This window comes from Drosophila rhopaloa, unplaced genomic scaffold, assembly GCF_018152115.1.
Source record: "Drosophila rhopaloa isolate 14029-0021.01 unplaced genomic scaffold, ASM1815211v1 contig_3, whole genome shotgun sequence".
NCBI lineage: Eukaryota > Metazoa > Arthropoda > Insecta > Diptera > Drosophilidae > Drosophila > Drosophila rhopaloa.
This window is the reverse complement of record NW_025335123.1, coordinates 4,279,470-4,293,085: the sequence shown is the minus strand read 5'-3', so window position 1 is coordinate 4,293,085 and position 13,616 is coordinate 4,279,470. Positions and strand designations below refer to the sequence as shown.

At 41.5% G+C, this 13,616-nt stretch overlaps 1 protein-coding gene, 2 long non-coding RNA genes and 2 pseudogenes across 3 annotated transcripts; all 5 read right to left on the bottom strand.

The window, feature by feature from the left end:
* Window positions 1-19: 19 nt before the first annotated feature.
* On the bottom strand, window positions 20-1,910 carry LOC123037970. Its single transcript, XR_006417701.1, has 2 exons — window positions 1,860-1,910; window positions 20-105 (listed from the first exon to the last, which is right to left on the bottom strand). It is a non-coding gene; the product is annotated as an uncharacterized LOC123037970 (long non-coding RNA).
* A 1,153-nt stretch (window positions 1,911-3,063) lies between these two features.
* Window positions 3,064-4,597, bottom strand: LOC123037945 (annotated as a pseudogene).
* LOC123037966 lies at window positions 4,530-5,421 on the bottom strand. Its single transcript, XM_044461014.1, has 2 exons — window positions 5,417-5,421; window positions 4,530-5,063 (listed from the first exon to the last, which is right to left on the bottom strand). The coding sequence occupies exon 2, from the start codon at window positions 5,035-5,037 to the stop codon at window positions 4,633-4,635; it is 405 nt and encodes a 134-aa protein (XP_044316949.1). The 5' UTR covers window positions 5,038-5,063; window positions 5,417-5,421; the 3' UTR covers window positions 4,530-4,632.
* Window positions 5,422-8,212: 2,791 nt separating this feature from the next.
* LOC123038016 lies at window positions 8,213-9,755 on the bottom strand (annotated as a pseudogene).
* A 350-nt stretch (window positions 9,756-10,105) lies between these two features.
* On the bottom strand, window positions 10,106-12,544 carry LOC123037969. Its single transcript, XR_006417700.1, has 2 exons — window positions 12,494-12,544; window positions 10,106-10,191 (listed from the first exon to the last, which is right to left on the bottom strand). It is a non-coding gene; the product is annotated as an uncharacterized LOC123037969 (long non-coding RNA).
* Window positions 12,545-13,616: the final 1,072 nt, after the last annotated feature.

Here is a 13,616-nt window from a genome sequence, read left to right as displayed (position 1 = left end):
ATCCTCTATCGGTTTGCGGAGCGTCACTCTCATATTCCTCGCTCGATGTGGGGTAAAAATATGTATCGGACCTACCCATGTTTACTAAGAAATTTGTTCTACTATCTGAAAGGAAAAATACGTTGATTTAAACTGAAAAATACCACTGGATAAGTTTTCTTCGTGAGAACTTGCGACAAAATGTGGACGTGTACTGAGTTATGGGAAGCAAGTTAAATAGTAAATATCTGATCGGGCTCACAAGGGTTGCTATGGTTTAAAAGTTGTATGGGACTGTCACAAAACAATTTCTTAAATGAAATTTGTAAATTGTTTAAACAATTTGAGGTGTTTATTCGTCGAAATACGGACGTGTACTGAGTTATTGGAAGCAAGTTGAATAGAAAATACCTGATCGGGCTCACAAGGGTTGCTATGGTTTAAAAGTTGTATGGGACTGTCACAAAACAATTTCTTAAATGAAATTTGTAAATTGTTTAAACAATTTGAGGTGTTTATTCGTCGAAATACGGACGTGTACTGAGTTATTGGAAGCAAGTTAAATAGAAAATAGCTGATCGGGCTCACAAGGGTTGCTATGTTTTAAAAATTTTATGGGACTGTTACAAAACAGTGTCTTACCGATTATATAATAACATGAAATTTATAAATTCTTTGAAAAATTTGAGGTGTTTATTCGTCGAAATACGGACGTGTACTGAGTTATTGGAAGCAAGTTAAATAGAAAATAGCTGATCGGGCTCACGAGGGTTGCTATGTTTTAAAAATTGTATGGGACTGTCACAAAACAATGTCTTACCGATTATAAAATTAAATGAAATTTATGAATTCTTTGAAAAATTGAGGTGTTTATTCGTCGAAATACGGACGTGTACTGAGTTATTGGAAGCAAGTTAAATAGAAAATAGCTGATCGGGCTCACGAGGGTTGCTATGTTTTAAAAATTGTATGGGACTGTCACAAAACAATGTCTTACCGATTATAAAATTAAATGAAATTTATGAATTCTTTGAAAAATTGAGGTGTTTATTCGTCGAAATACGGACGTGTACTGAGTTATTGGAAGCAAGTTAAATAGAAAATAGCTGATCGGGCTCACAAGGGTTGCTATGTTTTAAAAATTTTATGGGACTGTCACAAAACAATGTCTTACCGATTATAAAATTAAATGAAATTTATGAATTCTTTGAAAAATTGAGGTGTTTATTCGTCGAAATACGGACGTGTACTGAGCTTGGAAAGCAAGTTAAATAGTAAATACCTGATCGGGCTCACAAGGGTTGCTATGTTTTAAAAATTTTATGGGACTGTTACAAAACAGTGTCTTACCGATTATATAATAACATGAAATTTATAAATTCTTTGAAAAATTTGAGGTGTTTATTCGTCGAAATACGGACGTGTACTGAGCTTGGAAAGCAAGTTAAATAGTAAATACCTGATCGGGCTCACAAGGGTTGCTATGTTTTAAAAATTGTATGGGACTGTCACAAAACAATGTCTTACCGATTAAAAAATTAAATGAAATTTATGAATTGTTAAAAAAATTGAGGTGTTTATTCGTCGAAATACGGACGTGTACTGAGTTATTGGAAGCAAGTTAAATAGAAAATAGCTGATCGCGCTCACAAGGGTTGCTATGTTTTAAAAATTGTATGGGACTGTCACAAAACAATGTCTTACCGATTATAAAATTAAATGAAATTTATGAATTCTTTGAAAAATTGAGGTGTTTATTCGTCGAAATACGGACGTGTACTGAGCTTGGAAAGCAAGTTAAATAGTAAATACCTGATCGGGCTCACAAGGGTTGCTATGTTTAAAAAATTTTATGGGACTGTCACAAAACAATGTCTTACCGATTATAAAATTAAATGAAATTTATGAATTGTTAAAAAAATTGAGGTGTTTATTCGTCGAAATACGGACGTGTACTGAGCTTGGAAAGCAAGTTAAATAGTAAATACCTGATCGGGCTCACAAGGGTTGCTATGTTAAAAAAATTGTAAGCAACAGTCTCAAAACAAGGATTGCTTTGATTTAAACAATTTTATAAGACTTGAACCTCTCTCAGAGGCAGGTCATGTGAAATGAGTTTGAAGCGTGGGCGTTGAGTTAGTTTCAGCATGCCACTTTTCCGCTGATCACATGTCGCCTTACTCTGGACGGGGTTTCCATCGATCACTCTGCCACGGTTAAGTACTTTGGGCTTACCCTAGACAGGCGACTTACCTGGAAGAAGCATTTAGCATATTGGAGCTGCTGTGCTCCCACTCGGCAAAAAGCTTGGAAGATGAGATGGCTGATTCGGTCGGGCAGTGGACTATCGCTGACGGCGAAATCAAAACTTTTTAAGGCTATTTTGACGCCTACCCTTTCTTGGGGAATCCCATTTTGGGGCACTGCCTGTAACACCTCCATAAAACTATAAGAATAGTGCCCAGCCAAAATTTTATGACATGATGAACGCCCCTTACTATATACGAAACTCCACTAAAATTTAATTGAAAAATATATTTATTGTTAAATAATTCAATTCTGCTCTTCCATTTTATTTCAGTGAGGGAACGCGCATGGATAACGTACTCAAGAACATTGGGAAGCGGAAGTATGCCTTCAATCGAACTCAGGTCTCTTTTCTGCCGGCCATGTACAGGCCACCAGTTGGTAGCTACGGCAAGGCGCAGACTTAAGGGCTCCACTCGGGATCCCCATCCGAATCCAAATGTCCAAATGTAGAGCGGTCCGGTCGATCCAATGGCGGTCAAGTACTTAATGGACATGGGACAACTTAACACAGAGATATGTATATCAGCGAAGCGAAGCAAAACAAAACGTATAAAACTGTGCCAAAAATACATACAAAACAATTTAACCAATTTTGCGCGAGGCAAGCAAAACATAGAAACAAGTGAGAGGAAATAATAGGTAACTAATTAAATTAGCACATTGAAGGAGTCACTTCCGGACAATTGTTAACGCATCACACAATTCCAATTCCAATTCGGTAGTATGACCCGCTATATCCCCCTTCCCATATTTATTTAGGCTATATCCACGTAGTTGTAGTTTGCAAAAGAGGCAACCGTACTCTAGCGACTCATTTACTTCCAGTGAATAAAAAACAAACTTGTTAACCACTATTACCCACAAACCTAACAGCATTGCATCCCTAATAGTCCTGAACCCGTCCGGTGCCCAGACGCTGCTTCCGGATCTCGTGTCTTCAGCCACGAGGGTACATCGCGAATGGGATGGGCGTTGGGGAAGCGCAACGACTGCTCCGGTCCTTCGAAGGGGTGTGTTTTGGCCAGCTTCCGTTCCAGGTACTCCTTGTTGACCTGCTTTTGGTCGCGGTGCTTGTCCATGTACAGATTGAAGGGCTGTTTCAGCGGGAAGAACTTCTGGTCGGCCAGATACGGCTTGGGGAAGTCGTACTCGTAGACTGGCTCCTTGCTCTCTGCGCGATAGATGCCAAATTATTACTGTGAGATCTGACGAGATCGCCACCGCTTAACTCACTTAAGACATCATGGTACAAATGGGTCAGCGACTCATCCCAGTTGGTCTGATAGAAGGCCAGGCCAGCCGGCGTCAGCTGCTCTTGGTGCTGGCGATAGAAGTCAAGGGTACTAAAGGTGCGCTTCTCCAGGTTGTTGTAGTCGGCATCGGCCAGCTGATAGGAGCCGAGATCCAGACGCGCCTCCTGCTTGTAGAGCACGAACACCATTCGCTGGTAGCCCACGCCGCGGGGCGGAAATGGCGGTAGATACTCGGCGAGCACCTGGCCATCACCCACCTTGCCGTTGGGTATGTTGGCACTGCAAAAGACGGTTCAGGAATGGCGTCCTCTTCAGAAAAAAACTGAACTTACATGAACCAATGCAGGAATTCCGCCGTCGCGTTTGTGTAGTGCGCATCGGGATTGGTGGCCAGCAGGGTCCAGTAAGTGTCCTGGCCGGCGGCTTGCCCGGTGATGGGGTCCAGCAGGCCATCGAAGCTGATCTGCGGCGCCTTGGCCGCCTCCGCCGGCTTGATCACGTTGCCATTGTAGACGGGGGCCAGACTGTCACCGTCCACCTCGTAGCTTATGCTGAGCGGCACCCGGGGCACAAAGTAAGCGCTGCCGAAGAGGTGCTCGAATATGCCGTAGTGATCTGCAAGCAGACGCAGATCGTGCTGGCCCGTGGTCTTTACGTAGGTCCGCTGCACCTTGTCCAGGTCAATGATCACTGCGGGCAGGAGATAGGGGAACAAAATAAGCGATTGTGGGTACACCTTCCCATGATCCCTGGCTCCACTCACACTTGTTGGTGCGCGCCAGCTGCTCCAGTTCCTTGCTGGACCGCTGCGCCTTCAGGTGCTCCAGTCGCGCCTTTAGTTGCGCCGATCGCGACTCCTTCAGCTGCGGGAAGCCAATGTTGATGCGGGCCGCCACCTCTGGATCAGTGGCGGTCTCCTCTGCGCCAAGGATCGCACCGGCATGGCGGTGACCCTGGAGCAGTGTCGAGTGGTGGTCCGCGAGTTCCAGTTGCCCTACGCGCTTGGTACGATGAGAAGGTGAGTTTTGAAAAGGGAATAGGGATGAGTAGATCCAAGTCGGGTTTTAACTGTCTGAATTTTGTTAACCCTCTACGCTACAAAACAGGATATGTTGATTAGGATCCTATAGGAATAGGTCACTTCTTCTTGGGCTTTGCACAAGCCGCCTTCTTGGGCTTTGCAGCCGCCTTCTTTGGCTTTGCACAAGCCGCCTTCTTGGGCTTTGCAGCCGCCTTCTTTGGCTTCGCACAAGCCGCCTTCTTTGGCTTCGCACAGGTCGTCGCCTTGGCCCTCGCAGGACTTTTTTAGCTTCACAAACCTTTTTCTTTTTTCCACAGACATTGGCTTGTGCTTTGCGGATGCTCGCTGTGTCTTTACGCGCGGTGTGGCCTTACGCTTCCTGCCTCCCATGTCACATCCTCTATCGGTTTGCGGAGCGTCACTCTCATATTCCTCGCTCGATGTGGGGTAAAAATATGTATCGGACCTACCCATGTTTACTAAGAAATTTGTTCTACTATCTGAAAGGAAAAATACGTTGATTTAAACTGAAAAATACCACTGGATAAGTTTTCTTCGTGAGAACTTGCGACAAAATGTGGACGTGTACTGAGTTATGGGAAGCAAGTTAAATAGTAAATATCTGATCGGGCTCACAAGGGTTGCTATGGTTTAAAAGTTGTATGGGACTGTCACAAAACAATTTCTTAAATGAAATTTGTAAATTGTTTAAACAATTTGAGGTTTTTATTCGTCGAAATACGGACGTGTACTGAGTTATTGGAAGCAAGTTAAATAGAAAATACCTGATCGGGCTCACAAGGGTTGCTATGTTTTAAAAATTGTATGGGACTGTCACAAAACAATGTCTTACCGATTATAAAATTAAATGAAATTTATGAATTCTTTGAAAAATTGAGGTGTTTATTCGTCGAAATACGGACGTGTACTGAGTTATTGGAAGCAAGTTAAATAGAAAATACCTGATCGGGCTCACAAGGGTTGCTATGTTTTAAAAATTTTATGGCACTGTCAAAAAAACAATGTCTTACCGAGTATACAATTAAATGAAATTTATGAATTGTTTAAAAAAAATTCAGGTGTTTATTCGTCGAAATACGGACGTGTACTGAGTTATTGGAAGCAAGTTAAATAGAAAATAGCTGATCGGGCTCACAAGGGTTGCTATGTTTTAAAAATTGTATGGGACTGTCACAAAACAATGTCTTACCGATTATACAATTAAATGAAATTTATGAATTCTTTAAAAAATTAAGGTGTTTATTCGTCGAAATACGGACGTGTACTGAGCTTGGAAAGCAAGTTAAATAGTAAATACCTGATCGGGCTCACAAGGGTTGCTATGTTTTAAAAATTGTATGGGACTGGCACAAAACAATGTCTTACCGATTATAAAATTAAATGAAATTTATGAATTGTTAAAAAAATTGAGGTGTTTATTCGTCGAAATACGGACGTGTACTGAGTTATTGGAAGCAAGTTAAATAGTAAATACCTGATCGGGCTCACAAGGGTTGCTATGTTTAAAAAATTTTATGGGACTGTCACAAAACAATGTCTTACCGATTATAAAATTAAATGAAATTTATGAATTCTTTGAAAAATTGAGGTGTTTATTCGTCGAAATACGGACGTGTACTGAGTTATTGGAAGCAAGTTAAATAGTAAATACCTGATCGGGCTCACAAGGGTTGCTATGTTTAAAAAATTTTATGGGACTGTCACAAAACAATGTCTTACCGATTATAAAATTAAATGAAATTTATGAATTGTTAAAAAAATTGAGGTGTTTATTCGTCGAAATACGGACGTGTACTGAGCTTGGAAAGCAAGTTAAATAGTAAATACCTGATCGGGCTCACAAGGGTTGCTATGTTTAAAAAATTTTATGGGACTGTCACAAAACAATGTCTTACCGATTATAAAATTAAATGAAATTTATGAATTGTTAAAAAAATTGAGGTGTTTATTCGTCGAAATACGGACGTGTACTGAGCTTGGAAAGCAAGTTAAATAGTAAATACCTGATCGGGCTCACAAGGGTTGCTATGTTTAAAAAATTTTATGGGACTGTCACAAAACAATGTCTTACCGATTATAAAATTAAATGAAATTTATGAATTCTTTGAAAAATTGAGGTGTTTATTCGTCGAAATACGGACGTGTACTGAGTTATTGGAAGCAAGTTAAATAGTAAATACCTGATCGGGCTCACAAGGGTTGCTATGTTTAAAAAATTTTATGGGACTGTCACAAAACAATGTCTTACCGATTATAAAATTAAATGAAATTTATGAATTGTTAAAAAAATTGAGGTGTTTATTCGTCGAAATACGGACGTGTACTGAGCTTGGAAAGCAAGTTAAATAGTAAATACCTGATCGGGCTCACAAGGGTTGCTATGTTTAAACAATTTTATGGGACTGTCACAAAACAATGTCTTACCGATTATAAAATTAAATGAAATTTATGAATTGTTAAAAAAATTGAGGTGTTTATTCGTCGAAATACGGACGTGTACTGAGCTTGGAAAGCAAGTTAAATAGTAAATACCTGATCGGGCTCACAAGGGTTGCTATGTTAAAAAAATTGTAAGCAACAGTCTCAAAACAAGGATTGCTTTGATTTAAACAATTTTATAAGACTTGAACCTCTCTCAGAGGCAGGTCATGTGAAATGAGTTTGAAGCGTGGGCGTTGAGTTAGTTTCAGCATGCCACTTTTCCGCTGATCACATGTCGCCTTACTCTGGACGGGGTTTCCATCGATCACTCTGCCACGGTTAAGTACTTTGGGCTTACCCTAGACAGGCGACTTACCTGGAAGAAGCATTTAGCATATTGGAGCTGCTGTGCTCCCACTCGGCAAAAAGCTTGGAAGATGAGATGGCTGATTCGGTCGGGCAGTGGACTATCGCTGACGGCGAAATCAAAACTTTTAAGGCTATTTTGACGCCTACCCTTTCTTGGGGAATCCCATTTTGGGGCACTGCCTGTAACACCTCCATAAAACTATAAGAATAGTGCCCAGCCAAAATTTTATGACATGATGAACGCCCCTTACTATATACGAAACTCCACTAAAATTTAATTGAAAAATATATTTATTGTTAAATAATTCAATTCTGCTCTTCCATTTTATTTCAGTGAGGGAACGCGCATGGATAACGTACTCAAGAACATTGGGAAGCGGAAGTATGCCTTCAATCGAACTCAGGTCTCTTTTCTGCCGGCCATGTACAGGCCACCAGTTGGTAGCTACGGCAAGGCGCAGACTTAAGGGCTCCACTCGGGATCCCCATCCGAATCCAAATGTCCAAATGTAGAGCGGTCCGGTCGATCCAATGGCGGTCAAGTACTTAATGGACATGGGACAACTTAACACAGAGATATGTATATCAGCGAAGCGAAGCAAAACAAAACGTATAAAACTGTGCCAAAAATACATACAAAACAATTTAACCAATTTTGCGCGAGGCAAGCAAAACATAGAAACAAGTGAGAGGAAATAATAGGTAACTAATTAAATTAGCACATTGAAGGAGTCACTTCCGGACAATTGTTAACGCATCACACAATTCCAATTCCAATTCGGTAGTATGACCCGCTATATCCCCCCTTCCCATATTTATTTAGGCTATATCCACGTAGTTGTAGTTTGCAAAAGAGGCAACCGTACTCTAGCGACTCATTTACTTCCAGTGAATAAAAAACAAACTTGTTAACCACTATTACCCACAAACCTAACAGCATTGCATCCCTAATAGTCCTGAACCCGTCCGGTGCCCAGACGCTGCTTCCGGATCTCGTGTCTTCAGCCACGAGGGTACATCGCGAATGGGATGGGCGTTGGGGAAGCGCAACGACTGCTCCGGTCCTTCGAAGGGGTGTGTTTTGGCCAGCTTCCGTTCCAGGTACTCCTTGTTGACCTGCTTTTGGTCGCGGTGCTTGTCCATGTACAGATTGAAGGGCTGTTTCAGCGGGAAGAACTTCTGGTCGGCCAGATACGGCTTGGGGAAGTCGTACTCGTAGACTGGCTCCTTGCTCTCTGCGCGATAGATGCCAAATTATTACTGTGAGATCTGACGAGATCGCCACCGCTTAACTCACTTAAGACATCATGGTACAAATGGGTCAGCGACTCATCCCAGTTGGTCTGATAGAAGGCCAGGCCAGCCGGCGTCAGCTGCTCTTGGTGCTGGCGATAGAAGTCAAGGGTACTAAAGGTGCGCTTCTCCAGGTTGTTGTAGTCGGCATCGGCCAGCTGATAGGAGCCGAGATCCAGACGCGCCTCCTGCTTGTAGAGCACGAACACCATTCGCTGGTAGCCCACGCCGCGGGGCGGAAATGGCGGTAGATACTCGGCGAGCACCTGGCCATCGCCCACCTTGCCGTTGGGTATGTTGGCACTGCAAAAGACGGTTCAGGAATGGCGTCCTCTTCAGAAAAAAACTGAACTTACATGAACCAATGCAGGCATTCCGCCGTCGCGTTTGTGTAGTGCGCATCGGGATTGGTGGCCAGCAGGGTCCAGTAAGTGTCCTGGCCGGCGGCTTGCCCGGTGATGGGGTCCAGCAGGCCATCGAAGCTGATCTGCGGCGCCTTGGCCGCCTCCGCCGGCTTGATCACGTTGCCATTGTAGACGGGGGCCAGACTGTCACCGTCCACCTCGTAGCTTATGCTGAGCGGCACCCGGGGCACAAAGTAAGCGCTGCCGAAGAGGTGCTCGAATATGCCGTAGTGATCTGCAAGCAGACGCAGATCGTGCTGGCCCGTGGTCTTTACGTAGGTCCGCTGCACCTTGTCCAGGTCAATGATCACTGCGGGCAGGAGATAGGGGAACAAAATAAGCGATTGTGGGTACACCTTCCCATGATCCCTGGCTCCACTCACACTTGTTGGTGCGCGCCAGCTGCTCCAGTTCCTTGCTGGACCGCTGCGCCTTCAGGTGCTCCAGTCGCGCCTTTAGTTGCGCCGATCGCGACTCCTTCAGCTGCGGGAAGCCAATGTTGATGCGGGCCGCCACCTCTGGATCAGTGGCGGTCTCCTCTGCGCCAAGGATCGCACCGGCATGGCGGTGACCCTGGAGCAGTGTCGAGTGGTGGTCCGCGAGTTCCAGTTGCCCTACGCGCTTGGTACGATGAGAAGGTGAGTTTTGAAAAGGGAATAGGGATGAGTAGATCCAAGTCGGGTTTTAACTGTCTGAATTTTGTTAACCCTCTACGCTACAAAACAGGATATGTTGATTAGGATCCTATAGGAATAGGTCACTTATTCTTGGGCTTTGCAGCCGCCTTCTTTGGCTTTGCACAAGCCGCCTTCTTGGGCTTTGCAGCCGCCTTCTTTGGCTTCGCACAAGCCGCCTTCTTTGGCTTAGGCTGCACAGGTCGTCGCCTTGGCCCTCGCAGGACTTTTTAGCTTCACAAACCTTTTTCTTTTTTCCACAGACATTGGCTTGTGCTTTGCGGATGCTCGCTGTGTCTTTACGCGCGGTGTGGCCTTACGCTTCCTGCCTCCCATGTCACATCCTCTATCGGTTTGCGGAGCGTCACTCTCATATTCCTCGCTCGATGTGGGGTAAAAATATGTATCGGACCTACCCATGTTTACTAAGAAATTTGTTCTACTATCTGAAAGGAAAAATACGTTGATTTAAACTGAAAAATACCACTGGATAAGTTTTCTTCGTGAGAACTTGCGACAAAATGTGGACGTGTACTGAGTTATGGGAAGCAAGTTAAATAGTAAATATCTGATCGGGCTCACAAGGGTTGCTATGGTTTAAAAGTTGTATGGGACTGTCACAAAACAATTTCTTAAATGAAATTTGTAAATTGTTTAAACAATTTGAGGTGTTTATTCGTCGAAATACGGACGTGTACTGAGTTATTGGAAGCAAGTTGAATAGAAAATACCTGATCGGGCTCACGAGGGTTGCTATGTTTTAAAAATTGTATGGGACTGTCAAAAAAACAATGTCTTACCGAGTATACAATTAAATGAAATTTATGAATTGTTTAAAAAAAATTCAGGTGTTTATTCGTCGAAATACGGACGTGTACTGAGTTATTGGAAGCAAGTTGAATAGAAAATACCTGATCGCGCTCACAAGGGTTGCTATGTTTTAAAAATTGTATGGGACTGTCACAAAACAATGTCTTACCGATTATAAAATTAAATGAAATTTATGAATTGTTTAAAAAAAATTGAGGTGTTTATTCGTCGAAATACGGACGTGTACTGAGTTATTGGAAGCAAGTTGAATAGAAAATACCTGATCGCGCTCACAAGGGTTGCTATGTTTTAAAAATTGTATGGGACTGTCACAAAACAATGTCTTACCGATTATAAAATTAAATGAAATTTATGAATTCTTTGAAAAATTGAGGTGTTTATTCGTCGAAATACGGACGTGTACTGAGTTATTGGAAGCAAGTTAAATAGAAAATAGCTGATCGGGCTCGCAAGGGTTGCTATGTTTTAAAAATTGTATGGGACTGTCACAAAACAATGTCTTACCGATTATAAAATTAAATGAAATTTATGAATTGTTAAAAAAATTGAGGTGTTTATTCGTCGAAATACGGACGTGTACTGAGTTATTGGAAGCAAGTTGAATAGAAAATACCTGATCGCGCTCACAAGGGTTGCTATGTTTTAAAAATTGTATGGGACTGTCACAAAACAATGTCTTACCGATTATAAAATTAAATGAAATTTATAAATTCTTTGAAAAATTTGAGGTGTTTATTCGTCGAAATACGGACGTGTACTGAGCTTGGAAAGCAAGTTAAATAGTAAATACCTGATCGGGCTCACAAGGGTTGCTATGTTTTAAAAATTGTATGGGACTGGCACAAAACAATGTCTTACCGATTATAAAATTAAATGAAATTTATGAATTGTTAAAAAAATTGAGGTGTTTATTCGTCGAAATACGGACGTGTACTGAGTTATTGGAAGCAAGTTAAATAGTAAATACCTGATCGGGCTCACAAGGGTTGCTATGTTTAAAAAATTTTATGGGACTGTCACAAAACAATGTCTTACCGATTATAAAATTAAATGAAATTTATGAATTCTTTGAAAAATTGAGGTGTTTATTCGTCGAAATACGGACGTGTACTGAGTTATTGGAAGCAAGTTAAATAGTAAATACCTGATCGGGCTCACAAGGGTTGCTATGTTTAAAAAATTTTATGGGACTGTCACAAAACAATGTCTTACCGATTATAAAATTAAATGAAATTTATGAATTGTTAAAAAAATTGAGGTGTTTATTCGTCGAAATACGGACGTGTACTGAGCTTGGAAAGCAAGTTAAATAGTAAATACCTGATCGGGCTCACAAGGGTTGCTATGTTTAAAAAATTTTATGGGACTGTCACAAAACAATGTCTTACCGATTATAAAATTAAATGAAATTTATGAATTGTTAAAAAAATTGAGGTGTTTATTCGTCGAAATACGGACGTGTACTGAGCTTGGAAAGCAAGTTAAATAGTAAATACCTGATCGGGCTCACAAGGGTTGCTATGTTTAAAAAATTTTATGGGACTGTCACAAAACAATGTCTTACCGATTATAAAATTAAATGAAATTTATGAATTCTTTGAAAAATTGAGGTGTTTATTCGTCGAAATACGGACGTGTACTGAGTTATTGGAAGCAAGTTAAATAGTAAATACCTGATCGGGCTCACAAGGGTTGCTATGTTTAAAAAATTTTATGGGACTGTCACAAAACAATGTCTTACCGATTATAAAATTAAATGAAATTTATGAATTGTTAAAAAAATTGAGGTGTTTATTCGTCGAAATACGGACGTGTACTGAGCTTGGAAAGCAAGTTAAATAGTAAATACCTGATCGGGCTCACAAGGGTTGCTATGTTTAAACAATTTTATGGGACTGTCACAAAACAATGTCTTACCGATTATAAAATTAAATGAAATTTATGAATTGTTAAAAAAATTGAGGTGTTTATTCGTCGAAATACGGACGTGTACTGAGCTTGGAAAGCAAGTTAAATAGTAAATACCTGATCGGGCTCACAAGGGTTGCTATGTTAAAAAAATTGTAAGCAACAGTCTCAAAACAAGGATTGCTTTGATTTAAACAATTTTATAAGACTTGAACCTCTCTCAGAGGCAGGTCATGTGAAATGAGTTTGAAGCGTGGGCGTTGAGTTAGTTTCAGCATGCCACTTTTCCGCTGATCACATGTCGCCTTACTCTGGACGGGGTTTCCATCGATCACTCTGCCACGGTTAAGTACTTTGGGCTTACCCTAGACAGGCGACTTACCTGGAAGAAGCATTTAGCATATTGGAGCTGCTGTGCTCCCACTCGGCAAAAAGCTTGGAAGATGAGATGGCTGATTCGGTCGGGCAGTGGACTATCGCTGACGGCGAAATCAAAACTTTTTAAGGCTATTTTGACGCCTACCCTTTCTTGGGGAATCCAATTTTGGGGCACTGCCTGTAACACCTCCATAAAACTATAAGAATAGTGCCCAGCCAAAATTTTATGACATGATGAACGCCCCTTACTATATACGAAACTCCACTAAAATTTAATTGAAAAATATATTTATTGTTAAATAATTCAATTCTGCTCTTCCATTTTATTTCAGTGAGGGAACGCGCATGGATAACGTACTCAAGAACATTGGGAAGCGGAAGTATGCCTTCAATCGAACTCAGGTCTCTTTTCTGCCGGCCATGTACAGGCCACCAGTTGGTAGCTACGGCAAGGCGCAGACTTAAGGGCTCCACTCGGGATCCCCATCCGAATCCAAATGTCCAAATGTAGAGCGGTCCGGTCGATCCAATGGCGGTCAAGTACTTAATGGACATGGGACAACTTAACACAGAGATATGTATATCAGCGAAGCGAAGCAAAACAAAACGTATAAAACTGTGCCAAAAATACATACAAAACAATTTAACCAATTTTGCGCGAGGCAAGCAAAACATAGAAACAAGTGAGAGGAAATAATAGGTAACTAATTAAATTAGCACATTGAAGGAGTCACTTCCGGACAATTGTTAACGC

Excerpts from the sequence above, each read along its gene's own strand:
- LOC123037966 (XM_044461014.1), bottom strand. The coding sequence starts at position 5,037 with ATGGGTAGGTCCGATACATATTTTTACCCCACATCGAGCGAGGAATAT.